The sequence below is a fragment of the Manis javanica genome, chromosome 9, assembly GCF_040802235.1.
Source record: "Manis javanica isolate MJ-LG chromosome 9, MJ_LKY, whole genome shotgun sequence".
Classification (NCBI taxonomy): Eukaryota; Metazoa; Chordata; class Mammalia; order Pholidota; family Manidae; genus Manis; species Manis javanica.
In genome coordinates this window covers 104,360,329-104,384,039 of record NC_133164.1, presented here as the reverse complement: position 1 = coordinate 104,384,039, position 23,711 = coordinate 104,360,329, and the positions used below count along the sequence as shown (strand labels likewise).

Below are 23,711 nucleotides of genomic sequence, written 5' to 3'. Positions count from 1 at the left end.
TGTCAGAGATTGGAAGAGCAGGGGAAGCAGGTGCATCAGAATCACTGAGGAATACACCTGCCCTGCCTCTGCCCCTGATGGTCCAGTGGGCCTGGAAGGGGAGGGCAGAGGTATCTGCATTTTAAAGAAGTGATTTTGAGGCAATTTCCTGCTTAAAAATTCATCTCTTAAAAGACTTTAACCAAACTTGTCCCATTTTAGTCAATCAACTTTACCCTAATTATCCAATTTGTTTCATACTGCAGGTGGTGATGCTGAATTAGAAAAACATGTATTCTCACTTTTCACCACCAAATAACTTGACAGGCTAATCCACAGAATTTCTTTTCTACTCAGAAGAATGAAAATGACTCTCCATTACTGTTTTTCAAAATAATTACCTTCCCACTAGGTAAAAGTTTCCAAAGAAGGTCCAAATGTTTTAGTTTCTTTTCCAGTTTGATGCCATTATGCCACTCTCCGCACGCCATGCTGATGAGTTCCTGCCTGTATTCTTAGTGTAAATATTTAATATTGTTCTTTTATTTACATCCAATAATTGTTACTCTTTAAAATACTGGTTGGCAAATAATACATAATGAGAATAGGTATCTTTTTAAAAATGTGTAAGGTTTGTCTTATTTAAATAAGGCTATATGCCATGTGGCTTTGCTTTCCCTAAAATATTTATAATTTCCATGAGGACTGTATCAGACATATTTGATGAGCAAACATCTTAGTAAAATTACTTTAATTCGCCATATGTTCCTGCCTTCAAAAACCACGAAGCAAAAACAGGTTTGTAATTTTTATACTTGGAATGTTCAACTGAAATCAAGATGTCACAAAGAATATTTTTGAGGGCAATTTTGTTTTGACAAAGTCAACATGAAAAACATAAACTTTCATCTTTGATTAAAAGAAATTGTGACCTCATTACTTATTTTACAAAACAGATTTACAGAATAGACTTCTGACTTTACTCATTTGTTAACTGGATTAACCAATTGCATTTTCTCATACCCCAAATGGCAATGCCATTTTGAGCATTCCTAAAACACTGAGTTATATTCAGAATTATTATGACTCAATCTCTGCCTGTAGGTAGAAGGAAAGATGAACTTAAAGAGGAAGCCCTTTTCTCCCTGCAGAATCTCACAGCTGACAGCGTGTCATGGAACCCCAAGGGAAATACCGAATCGTGTGCATGTGACACACAGCTATGAGTATTTTGTAGTTAATATTCTAATGAGCATTTGAGTTTTGTTCCCACAAAGCAACTGTTAGGCTTCTACAAAGAAATACTACTTCTTCTCAAAATGCTTTTGGATTTTCCTTTATAACTCTCTAATATGTAAGCCACAGAAGAAGACTGGTTTCAATAGTCAATTATTACCCATTTAAAAAATCTGGGATTAAAAGTAGCATTTCCTAGTGTGAACAGAACATTATTCATCTTCACTTAGCTCTAAATTTATTTGGGTAGTTTCAAAAAATTTAGTCCATCTTCAATAGAGAAAGAGTTGTCACTAATGATATTTGAAAGAATGTATCATAGGGTCATTCCAAAATTATCTCAAGTAATAAAGAGTATTAATATTGGAATAGGGGTATTGCTTCTCTGGCAATAAAATAGCATAATTGAAGCAATTAAATTTAAGATATTATCTTAAATAAAAAAATTTCACTATGATTTTATATAGTGTTAAAAAAATGACTATTTTGTGTAAATGCTGCAGTAGTTCCCATTTTTCTCCCACAATGTTTTAGTTAAGCTTTAATTTAGTTCCAGAAAATAAATAATAGGGTAGATTTTTCATATTTCTCTAGACTTATCTACTGGAAAGGAATTTCAGAGCATGAAGATAATAAAATGAAGCAGAAATGAAAGAACACTTTAAATACTGACAATCTGTCCTTAAAATTTGGTTAAACATGGCTGCTTCTCAAAATTCTGTATTCTACCCACAGAAGTAAATTTCTATTTTAGTAGCTCTAAAAGAGGTGGGTGAGAGATTATTACTATGATAGTAAATAGCAAATACTTTGGCAAGTGTGAACAGAAGCACAAATAAAGACATTCACAAATACATTTTAACATCTCTTTGATGTGGTATGAATTACAAATCAGAATGAAAGCATTATGGTTATCTGACTGCAAGGTGCTGGTGGGGCATTATCAATGTAGCCAACACATTTACCTCCTGGATGTAGATTCATGGGACAAAAATGAGCCAAGCAAAGTGGTCAGGGAGAATAAAGCACAGGAAAAACTGCTAATTTGAGAACATTATCTCTTTTTGTCTGAAAAAAGGGAGCTTCTGAAGCATGGGAAGTATGTATCGGTGGTCATACTTCTACTCCATTATCTGGGGAGGGCCTGATGCAGATTCTGGCCACTCATATACGTCTGGCAGCAGAGAATCATATTCACTTCGCCATATTTTTTCTCTGATATATTTGGCCTTGTCCTCAGGTTCTGGGTATCGGAAAGCCATTTTATTAGCATAAAGATATTCTGTAACCTGAAAAATAAATAAGATAACTGTATGAATATTAACCTGTTTGAGAGAAAAAGTACTATTAAAAAACAAAGGAGTTAATTTAGAAGAATGGCATTTTTCTTTCTTCAAAATAAAACATAACAAACATTTGGAAACTATCAGAAGTTTAAAAGATGAAATAAAATTCACCTGCAATCTCACCAAAAATCTGACATATTTTAAAGTTACCCCCCACCTCACCACAAGAAATCACTGGCATTTCCTTAATACCTGAATCCAGCAAGCAGTTGTGAGTTTTACTCTGCGGCAGTCAAGTAGACCTATTTGCATAACCCACCCAGCCAGTGTCCTTCCCCTACACTCCTGCTGAAATGGTGTGTAGGACACTCTACTTTCCAGCCATACTGATTGGACTAGGGTGAAAACCTAACTCAAAGTGAGCCATATGTTTTTGCTCTAGAACTTGAATTAAAAAACACAGAAATTACTAAAAACAAGTGTTGGACACTAAAACTCTTGGTCAAGTAAAGTCAGGGCTAGAATCTATAAATGGCAACTCAGCACATCATCGAGTGCCAGGCATGTTCTCTGTACTTGACACAGGTATCTCATTTAATCCTCATAAGAACCCTATGAGGTAAGGACTATTATTGGTATTCTCATGTTCCATATAAGGGCACCAAAGTCTGAGGAGTTTAAGTGACTTGCCCAAGGTAGTTAAGTGAGAGCTGTGTTTCAAACCCAAAGCATTCTTATTCTAGATTCTAGACCCTAAATAGTTAAGCTAGATTATTCCCACCTAAACTGGCCTATGGATTTATGGTATTTGCAGCCAAGCTGCATACCATGACAAGTGGTGAGAACAAACCCTGTGAGCCTCAGTTTTGATGTATAATAAGGAAGTACGCAAAGCTTCCTCACAGGGTGGCACAGTACCTGTCATACAGTACGGTTCCACTTTAACTTAAAAAAAAAAAAAGTAACAAATGGTAAAAAAAAAAAAAAAAACATTCAAACAACTGTCATTCTTCCTCTCCTCCAATTCCCATTCCAAATAGTGACCATTATTAAAGTTTATTTCCATTTTATTAAAGGAAAACTTAACCAAAAAATGGTGGTTATAAAAAATAATACTTGGTCCCAGGAGCTTAATATCACTATATTTTGTGATGGAAAATGTGTTTTTATTTTCTAGTCTGCTGTAGAAAAAATATTTGTACATACAGAAAAGTCTGGGAGCAAGGCATGAGATTGCAGTGAGTTCTCAGTGGTGAGGCAGGCATGCAGGAGGGGACTGATGGCTCTCAGTAGAAGCTCAGTGGCCTTGGGTTGGGATGGAGGGCAGACACAGTACCTTTCCGACACCTTGCTTCTAAAAAGGGGAGCCTTAAGCAAATGGAGAAGGGGTAAAGTCTGCCCTGAGGAGGGCAAGGGGAAGAGACATGACCCTGGGGCTGTGCTCCTACACCAACACCAAGCGCAGACCTTCTGTTCCTCCTGTGTTACCTTTCATTTGGAAACAACAGTGATCTCTTAACTGGTATCTTCCAAATCTGTAATATCATTCTGTAAATTCTAAAGTTAAACTCTGTTCAGTCTAATTCTAGGCTCTAAAATCCTCAGTTGTTTTGCAATAATGAGGTATTCAGACTCCAGTCTGGCATTTGTGTATCTGTACAAACTGGCCTTAAGGTAACTTTCAAATTTTGTCTTAAGTCATTTTCCTACCTATACCTTACACTCCAGCTCAACTGGATTGGTTACTATTTCCTAAATATATCCTTTACCAATTCCCAATCTTTGCTTAGTTTATGCATTAAAATTAATGCAACAGTAACATTAATAGTCAAAGGGGTAAAATCTTATGATTGTTAGTATACAAGTTGAACATGTGGTTGATAAATTCCACATCCAATCCTGATGTTTAAGAAAACCTTAGTAAACTAGGAATAGAAGCCTACTTCTTTAAAAGATAAAATACTTATTTCAATCAAAAGCTAGCATCACATTTAACATTAAAATACAGGGATGTCTTTATTAACCCAATTGCTTAAAATGGTTCTTAAGTACCAGTGAATTTAGTAAGATGGGGAAAAAAGACCTATCCATATTTTAAAAAGAAAAATCATTTAAAGACTATTCAAAATTTAACAATTATAAAAGTACTGAGAAACTATGAAAATAATTAATGTTGTTGAAAGAAACTAGTTATAAAGAAACTCATAAAAATTAATACTTTCCCACAGATTAAAAATGACCAGTGAGGAAATGGATATGGAAAGAAAAATTTTAAATTTATCTAGGAAAATAATAAGAGATACCATATTTAGGTGAAGAAAATAACACAAATTATATTGAAAGACTTTAAAAAAAAAGACCTTGGTAAGCTTACAGATAATGAATGTGGAGGAGTCAATACTGGAAGACTTTATTTCACCAATTTAATATATAAATATGGCATAATTTTATAGTTTCAGGGTTTTCTTTGAATTCAAAAAACTGATAGAAAACTTCATCTGAAAGAATAAACAGTGTAGAGCACACAAAAAAATACTGAAAAAAAATCATAATGATGGGAAATACATAGTATCAAATAATACATATAAACAGTACCTAACAGTCAGACAAAGATAGTCAAGAACAGACTCCCAGGAACAGATTTAAGAATTTTACATTACTAGAAGTAGCATTTTCATCAATTAAAGCTGGGGCAACTGGATGACTACTTAGAAAAAAATGTTTCTCTGTCTCACATCACACACTAAAATAAATCTCAGATGAATTTAAAAACTTTGCTGTTAGAAAATACAGGTAGATATTAATATGATTTTGGAGTGGGAGAAGGCATTAACATTCACAAAAGGTGAAGAAACAATTCATAAAATAAACAGGTCATTCCATAAAAAAACTTTTGAAAAATGGCACATCAAACAATAGTGAAAATAAATGACAAATACCTGCACCATAGCAAATAGATGGATCACTACCCTAAATATATAAAGAGTCCTTATGAATCATATTAGAAAGGAGACTGTATCATAATATAAACATAAGCAAAGGTCATGATAGGTAGTTCAACAAATAAGTGTCAATAAGCAAAAAAATATTCTTCAATCCCAGGAATAAAATTCTTTAAATAAAAGTGAGTTACAGTTTTACCTATTAAATAGGCAATCCTAAAAAAAAAAAATTCCAAGTATTAGCAAAAGTGTGGGAAAACAGATACTCTCACATCTAACAGGTACAGTGTAATCAACACTTTCCTCTTGAAGAGATATTTGACAATATATATCAGAAGCCTTAGCATGTTACTGCCTTTCGGTCTTATGATTATCTTAAGGAAAAACAATCACAAATGTACATAAAGACTTATCTAAGTTCACTACCATATTATTTCTAACAAAATGAATACACTTAAAAGCCCAAAAACAGAACTGGTTAGCAAATTATGATATAATAACAAAGAGAATAATACCATGCTGTACTAATGAACACACATGAAAATTATTATTGATTTACCTAGGGAAAAGCTTGTAATATACTCAGTGGAAAAAAGTGCAGTGAGAAAACAATGACAAATAGGCACAGAAGACAGTGCATGTATGTGCATTTGTATCTGTGTGTGTCTGGGAAGAAAAAATGACTAAAAGGCAACAAATCCAAAATAATAATGAGGGTTATATTCTGGTACTAAGAATTTAAGTGACCTAAAATTTCTTCTTTAAACCCTCTAAATGTTTCAGATTTCCCTCTAATAAACTTGTGCCACTTGCATAAGAAAACACCATTAAAATTTATGCAAAGAGGTAGAAATTCTTACTTACTTTAATAGCAATGTTAATAGAAACTTCCTGAATATTAGCTAGTGGTGGGTAAAGTCTCCCTTGGGCTAGCTCTTTATCTGTCAATTGACTTGTCAATGCCTGAAGAGAAAAACAGCATTTTACTTTATTTAAATAACAGAATAATAAGGACTTAATAAAATGGAAAAAGGGTTGAGCAAGTACAGAATAATACAGGTAATATAATTCTCTTTATTTCTAGAAGGAATTCACTTAAAACTACTACAAAAATTAACACTGTTCATAACTAAACAATATAGAAATCACCATATTTAAAGACTTTTTGACATGCTAAAAAACACTATGAAATCATGATAAAAAAATTAATTTTATGGAGAAGTAGACAGGCAAATCGCAAAAGCAATGGGCAAGTAACTTCCTCTCTATTCATAAGGCAGATTTAACCCATTCCCTCTTTCTCTACTTTTGAGATCCATTCATTTTTATAATTCATCCTTTATAAAATAGCCTAATAATACTTAAAATATTTACCTTTGCAGCTTCTAGGAAAACATGGTCACTAATATGCCGGGTGTTACAGAGAATAACGGCTAAAGCCACGCCTAGAAAACATTTAAAATTGTTTATTCAGTAAAGTCACTTTTCAAATTATGAAAGAAGCCAAATAAATTCCTCATTTAAAGCAAATTAATTGTAACTTACCCCACCCCAAAGAGCCTCCAAGAAAACATAGAAACTGAGTGTTGAAACCAAATGACTATTACAATTCTTATTTACTAGAAGAAATAATTTTACAAATATGAAATGGCTTTTCTCAATTTAGTTTTTTACACTTACCAAAAATACAAATGAATAAACTCATCAACACTTGTTATGAAAACATCAATTCTGAGCCCACCTTTAACCCTCCATTTTTTGCTCTAAAGAGGCAACTACTTTTAATTCTTTTAGCTGATTATTTTAGTATTTATCTCTTTCACTTTTAAACAGCTTGCGTATATTTTTTCTGACTTCTGAGTTTTAGAAATCATTGTCTCCTTCCTGTGAAAAATAAGTATTTAGCTTTCTTTCACATTTCCACCCTTCTTCCCTGTATAGTTATAATATAATCTTGGTTGAATCAATATTCAATGTTTATATTATTAAGACTTCTTAAAGTGCTGTTCACAGCTGAGCTATGTGTTAACACTTCAAATTATTTCATGCTGAGATGATCATTCAATTATCTAAATCATCGTCTAGTATTTCAGTCACCTCACATGTTCTCTAATTTAATCCTCCAGAGTAAGTCTCTGCAGAAGCTCCATCTAGTCTGGTTGCTCTCCATTCCAGAAATGGAGTTGTCATTCTAGAAAACCCCTCTATGTTCATGAGGATTCCCTTTGCATTTTTCTAAGTTGAGTCCATATCCTAAATCCCACTTCTTCCTAGTTTTGTTACTCCCTCTTTATGGTAGGATATCTTAGTTAAAACTTGCTGTCAGCTATTCAGGGAGAGGGCCACATGGAGAAAGACACAATGGGTATACAACAAACGTTTGTGCTAAATCCCTATTTTACTCAACATAATCTTTCATGAGTGAACTAAAGATCACCATAAATTTATGGAAAATAAACAGAACAAAGAAATAAATATTTAAAGGAATCTTAGTAACTCTCAGGCAACATCTGAAGGGATGATACTGCAACCCTTAAAAGAAATAAAAGCAGCTATTAAAGAAGAGTGATTCTAGGACTAGAAAAATGTATTGGGAATAAAAAAAGTTTGAATCTACTGAACTGATGATATATGATATTAAACAATTGTTGATTTCCTTTGATATAATACCAGTATTATGGTTATATTTAATTTAAAAATTATTTCAGAGATACATACTGAAGTAGTTATAATGAAATGATACGATGTTTCTGATTTACGTTAAAATAACCCAATGAAGTAGGAGTGGGTGGAAAGAGAGATTAAATAAGAATGACCACATGTTGATAACTGCTGAAAGGTAGGAGATTGGAACACAGGACTTCATTCTTCCTTCTACTTTTGTACATTTGAAATTTTCCATAATCAAAAAGACTTTTAAATTAAACATACACTATGAGTACAAAAAAAAACCAGAACAGATACAGGTGAATGAATGAACATGATAGAAATCCCCCGATATTATGGAATAAAAAAGGCAGAGGTGAAAATGTGAAATATAACTTACAAATCAAGGACAATGTAGGGATTTGACCACAATCTAACACAAGTTCCATGAGGAAAAAACAGAAATAGGAGGAAAGAAATGAGGGGGGAAGAAGTTTTAAAAAACCTTTTGGGAAGGAAGATATAGTGAGCTGGTCCACCCACAGAGAAACACATGATAAATAATTGAAATAAGCCCAAAACTGGATGCATCTCAGTAACTTTTCAGATATCTAATGATAAAGAGAAAAATTTTAACATTTTGGAAGAAAAAGCTAATACGTATAAAGAAATGAGACTTTCACTGACACCACCTTTCTCTTCAGCCACTAAGCGTGAACAGGGAAATGTTTTCAAAGGTCTGAAAAAAATGACTGTGAATCTACAAATCTCTACTCAACCAAACTATCAAGAGAGAGGACAAAATAAAGACATTTTCAGATATGTAAAAACTCAGGAAGTTTTCACCCATGTTTTACAAAAAAAACATATTCAAAGACGTATTGCAGAATAATGAGACCAGAGAGGAATAGTGCACATGTGTGTGAAAAGAGTGAGCTACATGAGACACAAGGAGCAACTTTCTGGGGAGTAGGGCTGGAGGAATGAAGAAAGCTGGCGGCACTTTAGAGGAGGATTCATTACTTGACCCTTGAAACACTTTACTCTGAGGGTCAAAAATTTTGTGACACAGAAGCACATTTTCTACTGTATCTATCAAATCACTTCTTTATTTGGATGTGCATAACATTATCTATAATTTTAGCATCTATCTATATGCAAAACATGGAAAACAATAGAACACAATGTAGATGTAAAAAAAAAACAACCCTCCCTATAATGGAGAAATACTGTCGGACTAAAATTTAGAGATGGATAATAAGAGATAAGGAACTTAAGTACCAATTTTTTTTTCATTTTTCACTGTGGCAGGTGAATAAAAACTGTCTCAAGATACTACTAGGAAAACGAAAAGTAGTGACACACATTGAGAGGTAGAAGAAGTAAGGTATTAGTACTATTACCTATATTTCACAGTGGGAAGTTCACACACACAGTCTAGAATTGTAAGAATTAAGATAAGAGGAGGTAAGTCTACTAGTCATGATGGTAACCATCAGAAAAATCTGAAAGTGAACCCTGAAGAGTGGTTATAGTGGGGTGACAGTGGGGTTCCAAGGACACAAAGAGGGTTTAATAATCATAACATTCTGTTCCTCCTACATTTTTATGAACCATGCTTATTATTCCTATAATAAAAACAAGTTAAATGAACAATTAGAATAAATAAGTTTTCAGGGAAAATAGAGCAAATTGAATTTGCAAAATTTCTTGACTGTCCCTGAACATGCATACCAAAATCCTGTAAATATTGCTATTCATTTTCATCTTAAATTCTAATTTCATGAAACATTTTACTGTAATTAGTTATTGCTCTATGACATAAATACTGGTGGCGTTTACCTGGAAAAATATAGACATTGTTGCCTTGACCTGGTGTAAAGAGTCGCCCATCACTAAGTGTCACTGGCCCAAATGGACTGCCACTGGCAAACAGACACCTTCCCTATTAAGAAATGAAAATAACTTCAATTTTGTCACTTTATGTGGACTAGAAAATTAAACTCTGTAGTGAAGTAGACCAATATAATACTTGCAAACAGGCACAATATACTATATAACATAATCCTTTCACTTAAATCATTAGAATGAGGTGTTTTTTTTTGCTATCATTAATCTACAATTACATGAAAAACACTATGTTTATCAGGCTCCCCCCCTCACCAAGTTCCCCCCCCCACCAGTACAGTCACTGTCCATCAGCGTAGCAAGATGCTGTATAATCACCACCTGTCTTCTCTGTGTTGTACAGCCCTCCTGTACCCCCCCACAACACTATACATGCTCATTGTAATGCCCCCTTTCTTTTTTCCCGCCCTTATCCCTCCCTTCCCACCCATCATCCCCAGACCCTTTCCCTTTGGTCCACAGAATGAGGTTTTATACAAGTGCACATTCAAATGAAGTTGAAAAATGTCCTTTAATAAACTTAAAAAAACCTGACACTTCTGTTTCCTTTAAAAACATAAAAATATAGATGGCCTACAAATATCATCCCAAATAGCAAAGAGTGCTGTAAACATCTGCAAATGAAGGGAAAACATCAAAAATGGAACTGCTACCATTGACTGTGCCTCTGTTGTTTCTGGCTGTGTATCAGGTGCTTTATATTTGTTAATGCAGTTAATTTAGCTCAAATAAAAGCCTTATGAGAGTACCATCATCTCCATTTCACTGATACAAAAAAAAAAAAGAGAAAACCACCTCAGAAAGCTAAGGCTTTATATTTCCAAGTACTTTGTAAAAAGTCACATATACAATTTTATCATTTAACCATTCTTTTAAGTAATTCCAAAGGTTTTCTATAACTCTATTATAATATAATGCCCCTCAGGCACTTATAAAACAGGTATATGGTATAACCACACTGTCACCCCAGAAAAATATGGCATGTTGTCTTGTTAAAGAAAAATAAGTCTCGAGGAGGGGAGCCAAGATGGCAGCGTGAGGAGAGCAGTGGAAATCTCCTCCCAAAACCACATATATTTTTGAAAATACAACAAATACAACTCTTCCTAAAAGAGAGACCAGAAGACACAGGACAACAGTCAGACTACATCCACACCTGCAAGAACACAGCGCCTTGTGAAGGGGATAAGATACAAGCCGCGGCCCGGAGGGACCGAGGCACCCTTCACCCCAGCTCCTGGCGGGAGGAGAGGAGTCGGAGTGGGAAGGGAGAGGGAGCCCAGGACTGCTAAACACCCAGCCCTAGCCGTCCACACCAGAGTGCAGACACACTGCGTGCATGGGGTGCTGGAAACTAGGGAAACAGGACAGTAAGACCAGTGAGCGGGTCCCCGCAGCCGGTGCCCCTGGGACAAAGAAAAGCGAGTGCTTTCTGAATGTCTTAAAGGGACAGGGACCCCACAGCTGGACAGAAGCGTCCCGGGACACTTAACTCAGCAGCTGAGAATCCCGGGGAACTCTGGGCACCCTAACCCCCTGGACAGCAGGGCAGCTCAGAGGCCCCTCACGGAGATAAACAGCCTCCCGGCCGTTTTCCCTCCAACATGGCTCAGTCATATCAGAGCAGCAGCCCGAGGCAGGCCACACCCACAGAAACCACGGAGTTAAACTCCATAGTGGAGGGGCAAGAATCAGAAGCCCCGTCTGCACACAGCTGCCCAGCACAAGCTGCTAGAGGACACTGTTCTCCCAGGAGAGGAAGGCCACAAACCAACAAGAAAGGATGTTCTCCCAGCCATCACTTGCGCCAGCTCCACAAACTATCTCTATCGCCATGAAAAGGCCAAAGAATTTGATACAGACCAAAATCACAATCCCTGAGAAGGAGATAGCCCTAACCAGTCTTCCTGAAAGAGAATTCAAAATAAAAATCATAAACATGCTGACGGCGCTGCAGAGAAATATACAAGAGCTAAGGGATGACGTCCGGAGGGAGATTACAGAAGTGAAACAATCTCTGGAAGGGTTTATAAGCAGAATGGATAAGATGCAAGAGGCCATTGATGGAATAGAAACCAGAGAACAGGAACGCATAGATGCTGATGCAGAGAGAGATAAAAGGATCTCCAGTAATGAAACAATATTAAGAGAACTGTGTGTCCAATCCAAAAGGAACAATATCCGCATCATGGGGTACCAGAAGAAGAAGAGAGAGAAAAAGGGATAGAAAGTGTCTTTGAAGAAATAATTGCTGAGAACTTCCCCAAACTGGGGGAGGAAATAGTTGCTCAGACTACGGAAGCACGCAGAAATCCCAACAGAAGGGATCCAAAGAGGACAACACCAAGACACATAATAATTAAAATGGCAAAGGTCAAGGACAAGGACAGAGTATTAAAGGAAGCCAGAGAGAGAAAAAAGGTCACCTACAAAGGAAAACCCATCAGGCTATCATCAGACTTCTCAACAGAAACCTTACAGGCCAGAAGAGAATGGCATGATATACTTAATGCAATGAAACAGAAGGCCCTTGAACCAAGGATACTGTATCCAGTACGATTATCATTTAAATATGAAGGAGGGATTAAACAATTCCCAGTTAAGCAAAAGTTGAGGGAATTTGCCTCCTACAAACCACCTCTACAGGGTATTTTAGAGGGACTGCTCTAGATGGCGGCACTCCTAAAAAGAGCACAGAACAAAACACCCAACATATGAAGAATGGAGGAGGAGGAATAAGAAGGGAGAGAAATAATCATCAGACTGTGTTTATAATAGTTCAATAAGTGGGTTAAGTTAGACAGTAAGGTAGTAAAGAAGCTAACCTTGAACCTTTGTTAAAAACGAATCTAAAGCCTGCAAAGGCAATAAGTACATATCTCTCAATAATCACCCTAAATGTAAATGGACTGAATGCACCAATCAAAACACACAGAGTAATAGAATGGATAAAAAAGGAAGACCCATCTATATGCTGCTTACAAGAGACTCACCTCAAACCCAAAGACATGCACAGATTAAAAGTCAAGGGATGGAAAAAGATATTTCATGCAAACAACAGGGAGAAAAACCCAGGTGTTGCAATACTAGTATCAGACAAAATAGACTTCAAAACAAAGAAAGTAACAAGAGATAAAGAAGGACACTACATAATGATAAAGGGCTCAGTCCAACAAAAGGATATAACCATTATAAACATATATGCACCCAATACAGGAGCACCAACATATGTGAAACAAATACTAATAGAATTAAAGGAGGAAATAGAATGCAATGCATTCATTTTGGGAGACTTCAACACACCACTCAATCCAAAGGACAGACCCACCAGACAGAAAATAAGTAAGGACACAGAGGCACTGAACCACACACTAGAACAGATGGAACTAATAGACATCTATAGAACTCTACATCCAAAAGCAACAGGATACACATTCTTCTCAAGTGCACATGGAACATTCTCCAGAATAGACCACATACTAGGCCACAAAAAGAGCCTCAGTAAATTCCAAAAGATTGAAATCCTACCAACTTTTCAGACCACAAAGGTATAAAACTAGAAATAAATTGTACAAAGAAAACAAAAAGGCTCACAAACACATGGAGGCTTAACAACATGCTCCTAAATAATCAATGGATCAATGATGAAATTAAAACAGAGATCAAGCAATATATGGAGACAAATGACAACAACAGCACAAAGCCCCAACTTCTGTGGGACACAGCAAAAGCAAAACAGTCTTAAGAGGAAAGTATACAGCAATCCAGGATATTTAACAAAGGAAGAACAATCCCAAATGAATAGTCTAATGTCACAATTATTGAAATTGGAAAAAGAAGAACTAATGAGGCCTAGGGTCAGCAGATGGAGGGATATAATAAAGATCAGAGAAGAAATAAATAAAATTGAGAAGAATAAAACAATAGAAAAAATCAATGAAACCAAGAGCTGGTTCTTTGAGAAAATAAACAAAATAGATAAGCCTCTAGCCAGACTTATTTAGAGAAAAAGAGAGTCAGCACACATCAACAGAATTAGAAACGAGAAAGGAAAAATCACGACGGACCCCACAGAAATACAAAGAATTATTGGAGAGTACTATGAAAACCTATATGCTAACAAGCTGGAAAACCTAGGAGAAATGGACAACTTCCTAGAAAAATACAACTTTCAAGACTGACCAAGGAAGAAACACAAAAGTTAAACAGACCAATTACCAGCAACGAAATTGAAGCGGTAATCAAAAAACTACCCAAGAACAAAACCCCTGGGCCAGATGGATTCACCTTGGAATTTTATCAGACATACAGAGAAGACATAATATCCATTCTCCTTAAAGTTTTCCAAAAAATAGAAGAGGAGGGAATACTCCCAAACTCATTCTATGAAGCCAACATCACCCTAATACCAAAACCAGGCAAAGACCCTACCAAAAAAGAAAACTAGAGACCAATATCCCTGATGAGCGTAGATGCAAAAATACTCAATGAAATATTAGCAAACCGAATTAAAAAATACATCAAAAGGGTCATACACCATGACCAAGTGGGATTCATCTCAGGGATGCAAGGATGGTACAACATTCAAAAATCCATCAACATCATCAACCACATCAACAAAAAGAAGGACAAAAACCACATGATCATCTCCATACATGCTGAAAAAGCATTTGACAAAGTTCAACATTCATTCATGATAAAAACTCTCAACAAAATGGGCACAGAGGGAAAGTACCTCAACATATTAAAGGCCATATATGATAAACCCCCATCTAACATCATACTGAACAGTGAGAGGCTGAAAGCTTTTCCTCTGAGATCGGGAACAAGACAGGGATACCCACTCTCCCCACTGTTATTCAACATAGTACTGGAGGTCCTAGCCATGGCAATTAGACAAAACAAAGAAATACAAGGAATCCATATTGGTGAAGAAGAAGTCAAACTGTCACTATTTGCAGATGACATGATATTGTGCATAAAAAACCCTAAAGACTCCACTCCAAAACTACTAGAACTAATATTGGAATTCAGCAAAGTTGCAGGATACAAAATTAACACACAGAAATCTATGGCTTTCCTATACACTAACAATGAACTAATAGAAAGAGAAATCAGGAAAACAACTCCATTCACAATTGCATCAAAAAGAATAAAATACCTAGGAATAAACCTAACCAAGGAAGTGAAAGACCTATACCTTGAAAACTACAAGACACTCTTAAGAGAAATTAAAGAGGACACGAACAAATGGAAACTCATCCCATGCTCCTGGCTAGGAAGAATTAATATCATCAAAATGGCCATCCTGCCCAAAGCAATATACAGATTCGATGCAATCCCTATCAAATTACCAACAGCATTCTTCAATGAACTGGAACAAATAGTTCAAAAATCCATATGGAACCACTAAAGACCCCGAATAGCCAAAGCAATCCTGAGAAGGAAGAATAAAGTGGGGGGGATCTTGCTCCCCAACTTCAAGCTCTACTACAAAGCCACAGTAATCAAGACAATTTGGCACTGGCACAAGAACAGAGCCACAGAACAGTGGAACAAAATAGAGAGTCCAGATATTATCCCAAACATATATGGTCAATTAATATATGATAAAGGAGCCATTGGCATACAATGGGGAAATGACAGTCTCTTCAACAGATGGTGCTGGCAAAACTGGACATGTACATGTAAGAGAATGAAACTGGATCACTGTCTAACCCCATACACAAAAGTAAATTTGAAATGGATCAAAGACCTGAATGTAAGTTATGAAACCATAAAACTCTTAGAAAAAAACATAGGCAAAAATCTCATGGACATAAAACATGAGTGACTTCTTCATGAACATATCTCCCCGGGCAAGGGAAACAAACGCAAAAATGAACAAGTGGGACTATATCAAGCTGAAAAGCTTCTGTACAGCAAAGGACACCATCAATAGAACAAAAAGGCATCCTACAGTATGGTAGCATATATTCATAAATGACAGGTCTGATAAAGGGTTGACATCCAAAATATATAAAGAGCTCAAGCAACTCAACAAACAAAAAGCAAATAATCCAATTAAAAAATGGACGACGAGCTGAATACACAGTTCTCTAAAGAAGAAATTCAGATGGCCAACAGACACATGAAAAGATGCTCCACATCGCTTGTCATCAGAGAAATGCAAATTAAAACCACAATGAGATATCACCTCACACCAGTAAGGATTGCCATTATCAAAAAGAAAAACAATAACATATGTTGGTGAGGTTGTGGAGAAAGGGGAACCCTCCTACACTGCTGGTGGGAATGTAAATTAGTTCAACCATTGTGGAAAGCAGTATGGAGGTTCCTCAAAATGCTCAAAATAGAAATACCATTTGACCCAGGAATTCCACTTCTAGGAATTTACCCTAAGAATGCAGCACTCCAGTTTGAAAAAGACAGATGCACCCCTATGTTTATTGCTGCACTATTTACAATAGCCAAGATATGGGAGCTACCTAAGTGTCCATCAGTAGATGAATGGATAAAGAAGATGTAGTATATATTCACAATGGAATATTACTCAGTCATAAGAAAAAAACAGATCCTACCATTTGCAACAACGTGGATGGAGCTAGAGGGTATTATGCTCAGTGAAATAAGCCAGGCGGAGAAAGACAAGTACCAAATGATTTCACTCATATGTGGAGTATAAGAACAAAGGAAAACTGAAGGAACAAAACAGCAGCAGAAGCACAGAACCCAAGAATGGACTAATAGTTATCAAAGGGAAAGGGACTGGGGATGATGGGTGGGAAGGGAGGGAGAAGGGTGGGGAAAAAGAAAGGGGGCATTACAATTAGCATGTATAGTGCGGGGACGGGCACAGGGAGGGCTGTGCAACACAGAGAAGACAAGTAGTGATTTTACAGTATCTTACTACCCTGATGGACAGTGACTGTGAAGGGTATGTGGTGGGGGACTTGGTGAAGGGGGAAGCCTAGTAAATATAATATTCTTCATGTAATTTAGATTAATGATACCAAAAAAAAAAAAGAAAAAAAAGAAAAATAAGTCTCTAAATTTGTTGTATCCATCAATTTTAGTACTGAGCTCTATAACGGCATATGCATCCTGTTATTAGTACTTCTAAGTACTAATACTTAGTACTAACACATTCAGTACTTCTAAGAGAATCAGATGCCCATGAAATTGAAAAGTACCTGAAAGTTAATATACAGATCCTTTATGTATCATTTTCCCTCAACAAATCCCATCCATTTCACCCATCCCCAGCTGAAAAGACAGAGCAAGAAAACCATAGTTCTCAAGCAGTAAAACTAGTTCTGCAGTACTTGAGATGTAACTAAAGTCAGTCACATATAAACACTCCTTAGATTAAGTGAAACGGTGATTTATAGAAAAATGAACTCCCTCTAAACGATAGGCTAGACAAACTGACATGACATGTGAACACTGAGAGTTCCTGTAAGTATTTAAACAATGCTTTTGGTCTTCTCTTCCCTAGACCTACAAATGTGTATTACAGCATATGAGTAATTCTTCTTCCAAGTATAGTAGACCTTTGGCATTAGTAGATTTAATACTCAAGAATTTGACCCTTTAGAACAATCTGAAGGACTACAACGTATAACAATTATTACTTCTACAAGACAAACTTTTCATTTCAAAGTGATACAAGCTTTACAGTGCAGAAACAAGTCAACTATGCTAGTGGTGGGCCCAGATGGCTGTCTTGGTCCTATGACCCCAGACAGCTTTATCATTTTCTACAGATAGCTCTTATCATGCTCTACCCGTGCAGCTCTACTTCTGACAAAAAGAAAATGTGTTTCTTTGAAGGTTAAGGTCAATTCATGGTTACTGTCATACAGGTTACCATAATAACAATGTGCAAGATAATATAGATTATTTTTCTGGCACCATTAACTTCAGTAGCTTTATATACTGGATTATACAATATAGCTTTTTATGGTAAAAATATGTCTTGATGATATGAGTAAATCTGGAGATTTAGAAAGACCTTGAGCATCTACTCTTCAAAGGCAAGATTCTATAGCAGTTAATCTTTTCTAGGACATTATTATTTTTTTCTTTCATAATCAACGTATAGCTTAAGTATGGCCAGACCTTAAAAATGACAGTATTCTCCTGAAGTCCAGGTTGGTCTATTCTTGTTCTATGACCAATGGGCCATTAAAATATGAAAAGGTTAAAAAAAAAAGTATTTTTCTCACTAAGCAGCAGAGGGTGTTAGAGTAACACCTAGACTTCGCTCCCCTGGAAGCAAAAGGAGAATAAAAATTTAAGGGGTGACTGCAAATATATAAATTTATGTCATTATTTTACATAACAGTAAGAAAGGCTTTATGTAAAATTAAACTGTGACTTTTAAAAACCACTTTAAAGAGATAATACCATTTCAAAGTTATAAAAATTGTGAACAGATTTAAAGATAAGTATATCAAACTAGTCTCCCTGGGGAGTCATTCCAATAATGTACATGTATTATAATAATATTTATTCACAAAATGAATTCTTAAATTTTGAGCAGTCTTCTAGAGATAAACTACTTTCCAAAACATTTTTTTATTTTGGAAATGCCAAAACCTATGATACACTGAGTATATTTATCAAATAGTTATTATATAACACTAAGATTTAATTTGGGCGATAATAACCATTAGGTAAAGATTAGTGAATAGGATGAGCAATCAAGTTAAAAGTAACCACATTTTGATACAAGGATAGAGACAGTATATTCAAGAGAATGAATTTTAAAAAAATCTATATTCTGATTTCATGGATAATTTTTTTAAAAGATTTTTGACTAACAAAAAGTGGTAATATAGATGCAAAAGGAATTTTGGGAGAATACAGGTGTCAAACTAAAATATTTAACAATGAGAAAAAAAGAATGCTAAGTATATTAAGAGCATGACTAGTAAGTTCAGAAAGTTCTGAGGGAGTTCTTGGCAATGGTCTTCTAGGTTGTTTCATACCAATTCACCCTCTGGGAACAATCAGAAAAACTGAATACATTAAAAATATTTTTTAAGGAAGCAGGAATGGTACCAAGATAGTGAGAGCTTGAAGGTGGGAGATATTCAAGATCCAAAAGAAGAGGAAAGCAAGATATGACAGCTCAGTATTTGTCAAAATAAAATGTTTAACAATGAGAAAAAAAGATGACTGCATCCCCCTTAAAATGACTGCTGATTTCAAAAGCAAACCTTTGGTCGAGAGCCTGAGCAGCAGGAGTCTCATGATGAAAGAGAGAGAAAAATTCAGGGACTACTAGGGATGAGGGGCACTGATGAATACCCCAGGGCTAAAAGGGGACACACTGGGAGAAAGGGTTGACTGTGGAAACAGACTACGCATCACATGGACAACATCCTGATTAGGCTATGGTGAGCTACCCCAGTCTATAGCCACCAGAAGAAAAGTCAGAGACCCTCTGGAGGAAGATAACTTCACTAAGAACATCAAATTATTGCTATATAATTCTTCATCCACAACTTCTAGTACCTTTTCTAAGGAAACAAAAGTAAAAATAAAACTAGGCTTACAAAAAGTAACAACTGGAAAACCAAGAGGAAAGACAGATAATAGAAAGGGACTCACAGAGTGAGGTATTTGTTACTATTAGACATTAAGAGTCACATATCTGAGAAATTTAATGATAAGATAGAAAATTTTAGCAGAGAACTGCAAGCTATACAAAAAGATCAAATAAGTATTTAAAAATTGCCTAAACTGTGAGGTGTGATAACGATACTGTGGTTGTATTTTTAAAAGAATCTTTAGCTTTTGAGAGATATACTATAATATTTATAATGAGATAATGTCTGAGACCTGCTGCAAAATAATCTAGTATGGGTAAGATGTGGAAGAAACAAGCTTGGTGATGAGTGGATCATTTTTGAAGCTAGTGGGGAGTTAATTATACTATTCTACTTCTGTATGTCTGAAATTTACCATAACAAAAATTTTTTTTTAACTTAGTGGAGACAACAATATTTACCACAGATTTATTATTCTCAATCACATGGTCTAATAACTATTACTGCTGGATATTATTGCAAACAAGTCTTTAAAAATACTTCCTAGTGCTGTTTAAGGATCACTTATGAGAACAATACAGAAAGTGATTACATTCCTATAGAACAGTAGGAAAAAAACAACTTTCCTAATTGTATGTAAGCAGATACCTGTAATTAGGATATAACGCAGTGGCAGTTCAAATAATTCAAAAGAATTAAATATTAAACACTTTGGATGAAAGTAAAAATTTGTTTCTAACAGCTGACATATGACTCAAACAATGGCCCTCATAAAGGTGGTGAAGACAGAAACACTGATGGTGAAGATACATTTGAAGAGGGTAAAAAGAATCATTTCATGAAATGTGAGGGCAAAAAGCAGCATTTGTTTATAAAGTGAGTATTTCTATAATATGTGACTTTAAGTCTGTGTCACTAAATTAGTGAATTATAAAAAGAATCAAAGAAATTCTGCAAATGAAAATAAAATTAAGAACTTAACAACAGACAAACACAGCTAAAAGAAGAATGCATACTGGAAGATAAACCCAAAGAAAATCACCAGGTTGAAACAGATAACAAACAGCATGGTATAAACAGAAAACAGATATGAAATACATGAAATGTGGTGAAAAAGTCTGATATTCACATAATTGGAGTTCCAGAAGAGGAGAGAGAGAATGTGGCCATATCAGAGATATTTACAAAATAGGCCACAGACACACATACAAAGAGGACATCAAGCTACATATTCAGGAGTTCTATAATCCCCAGGTAGAATAAGTACAAAGAAAACCACATGTAGGTCCTCTCTAGTGGACCTAAAACCCCAGATAAAATGATGTATCAAAAGGAAAACAGAAGTAAGAGAACAACAGGACATCTTCAAATTTCTGAAACAAAGTATCTACCAATTTTTACTTCTATGTACCATTGAAAATACCCTTCAAAATGACGGCAAAATAAAGGAATTATCAAGAGAATTTATCAGACCTACACTTAAGGGAAGCTCTTTTGGTAGAAGGAAAATGATCCTAGACAGAAACACAGACATGCAGGAAGGGTGGAATGGCAAAAAAAATATTACAATTAAAATATACATAAATCTAAATGAGTATTTTTATTTAAAAAAACAGTAATGTCTTTTGGGCTTTAAAATGTAGAGAATTAAAATGCACAAAAGGTATAAGGGTATTAAAATGCAGATATAAGGTAACTGTAGTCCAAACTGATACAAGCAATAATTTCTATCAGAATTTGATGATCCATGATGGTCCATGAGTGCACATTACAATCTGCAGAGTAACCATGAAAACAATTATGCCAGAATGTATAACAGGCAAAATGAGGGAGTACAGTAGACATAACCAATTCATAGTTATTATCACTACCTCTGTAAGTGTATATGCTTCTTCAGCCGTGCACTCAGCCTTTGCTGTAGGGTTACTTAATGCAAATATTATAGGCCTTTCATTGATATCAGCCATGGCTTTGATTACATCAGAGGTGAAAAGTCGGCCCGCTCCTGCAACTCCTGTAATAAATCAGGGGACAAAAAGCAACTTCATTATAAATAAAATAAAGCAATTCTTATTGACAGCATTTCTATATACATTTAATATAACAAAAGCACATGCAAACTCCCATTATAAAGATATATTCTGCATTGCTGAGATAATGCCAATCTCAATCTGAAAAGAAAAACAATAAAAAGCCAGAAGTTTTCACTTAAATATTGTCTACCCAAGCCTTAGTAAACTGTGGGGAAAAAAAAAATTTAAGACTATCTCCATTACTCTAATTAAGAAGATAAAACTTGCTATGACTAGAGTGAAGTTTGAGGACATTATGCTAAGTAAAACAGCTAGTCACGAGTGACAAGTACTGTATAATTCTATTTATTTGAGATACCTACAGTAGTCAATCTCTGAGACACAGAAAGGAGAACGGTGGTTGCCAGCTGCAGAGGGAATGCAGCTGTTCTTTAATGGGGTATAGAATTTCAGTTTTGCAAGGTGAAAGAGTTCTGGACATTGGTTGCACCACCATGTGTATGTACTTAACACTACCTAACTGTACTTAAAAATGGTTATGGTGGCAAATTTTGTTATATATATTTCACCGCCATTAAACATTTTAAAAAGACAGACATTTGCATCTCAAATGTAAATTGCTAATCTCTGTGGCACTCATTACAAAATTATAGGAATTCAGAAGGGATAAAAGACCACCTTGACTAAAGCTATCCACTTTCTTGTTACAGTTCCGTTTAATGACCTTTTATTAAGCCTCTACAATGTCTCACTGTATTAGGCCTTTAGGATATAAAAATGAGTATAATGCAGACAGCTTATAGTTGAGAGAAAAACAGCAAAGTAAACAGAAAATGAGCAAACCTGTAACAAGTGCTAAGGATGCAGTTATGGAAGCACAGCATGAAGGAAGAACACAGCCCGTGCGGGGAATTCGGGGATGGGCAAGTGATACCTCAGCTGAGTACTTATCCACCTCATTCAGTAAGAAGGCTTATATTCAAAGTTGAAGTAATTAATTTTTAATTCCAATATGTAATAAAGAAAAATACTGATCTGGAGATTGTAGCCTGTAGTGCTTGCTGTCACTCTGGGCTATAAGAAATAGTCACGTATTTTGGGCAAGTTGCTTAACATCTCTTTGGTTGTTTTCTTATGTAAAAAAGCAATTTATACTCAGTGTTTCTGTGTGTGGAGGTAGTGGACATATTCTTATGAGTACATGAGTTCTAAAGAATTATCTTTTTGTTTCCTTGACCCTCCAAAGATCGAATCAATGGAGAGATGTTTAGGTTTTCCTTACTGAATTTTGAAAGAAATGGACTAAATGACCTTTAAGATTTCTTGTTCTAAAAAAATCATGAGTTTTAATCAGTAAAAAAGCTAATACAGACATACTTTTCCTGACCACAGAAACTTAACTGTTTATTACTATTTTACTCTTTAACATTCAATAGGGTCCCTATGTGAAACTGATAAAATTACAGGAAAAATTATGGATTCAAATCTTATAGCTACAGAGGAAATGAAAATAGCTCCATATTTGAAAGACTTACATTTTCTGCTGTGAACGTAATGCCATGTTGGCACACTCTGATGTCAGCTATGCAATGTCTGACCCTCAAAACGCACCAAGAGCTTTCTGCTTTGTTGCCAATGAAAATCTTTGACTCTGCATAGCATTTTCTTGGTTACAGTCTGTCAAATGATTGTGATCTTTTTCAGGTTTTGAGCCCAACAGTCATACCAACTGTAAAAGCAAAGCATGATCTATGGTACTGCTTCTAGCACTTAAAAATAAAAGCAGCATCTGCTTTAACTGAACTTTACACATTGTAACCAAAAGGCTATCACAGGGAACATACATTCTGAAAGCTAGGTAAAATCTGTCAATTCGTTTTTTTAGTAATCCTGCGTGGTAGTTATGACTGGCAACGTATAGGTAAGTTACAGAATGATATGCCAACAACTTTACTTACCAATTATAGCTGAAGGCTTGAGTATATTTACTGCATCTTCAAAAGTATCAGGTATGCTCTCTGGGGCTGAGTGAGCAAATGGTTCCTGATGACTCTCTATTTTAGCTTTCCGTCCCTGGATTTTTAGAAAAAATAAAGTATTTTTTTGTAAATGCTTACTTACTGA

At 35.5% G+C, this 23,711-nt stretch overlaps 1 protein-coding gene across 3 annotated transcripts in view; it reads right to left on the bottom strand.

Annotated features, from left to right (window-relative positions):
• Window positions 1–774: 774 nt before the first annotated feature.
• ME2 (malic enzyme 2) overlaps window positions 775–23,711 on the bottom strand; it is a 58,048-nt gene continuing 35,111 nt past the window's right edge. For all 3 annotated transcript variants that reach the window (XM_073213077.1, XM_037016578.2, XM_037016586.2), the window contains exons 11-16: window positions 23,546–23,660; window positions 21,426–21,568; window positions 9,932–10,034; window positions 6,818–6,888; window positions 6,308–6,406; window positions 775–2,504 (exon numbers count right to left, since the gene is read on the bottom strand). In XM_073213077.1, the coding sequence (XP_073069178.1) occupies window positions 2,337–2,504; window positions 6,308–6,406; window positions 6,818–6,888; window positions 9,932–10,034; window positions 21,426–21,568; window positions 23,546–23,660 (699 nt within the window). In that variant the 3' untranslated portion in view covers window positions 775–2,336. The remainder of the gene's footprint in view (window positions 2,505–6,307; window positions 6,407–6,817; window positions 6,889–9,931; window positions 10,035–21,425; window positions 21,569–23,545; window positions 23,661–23,711) is intronic.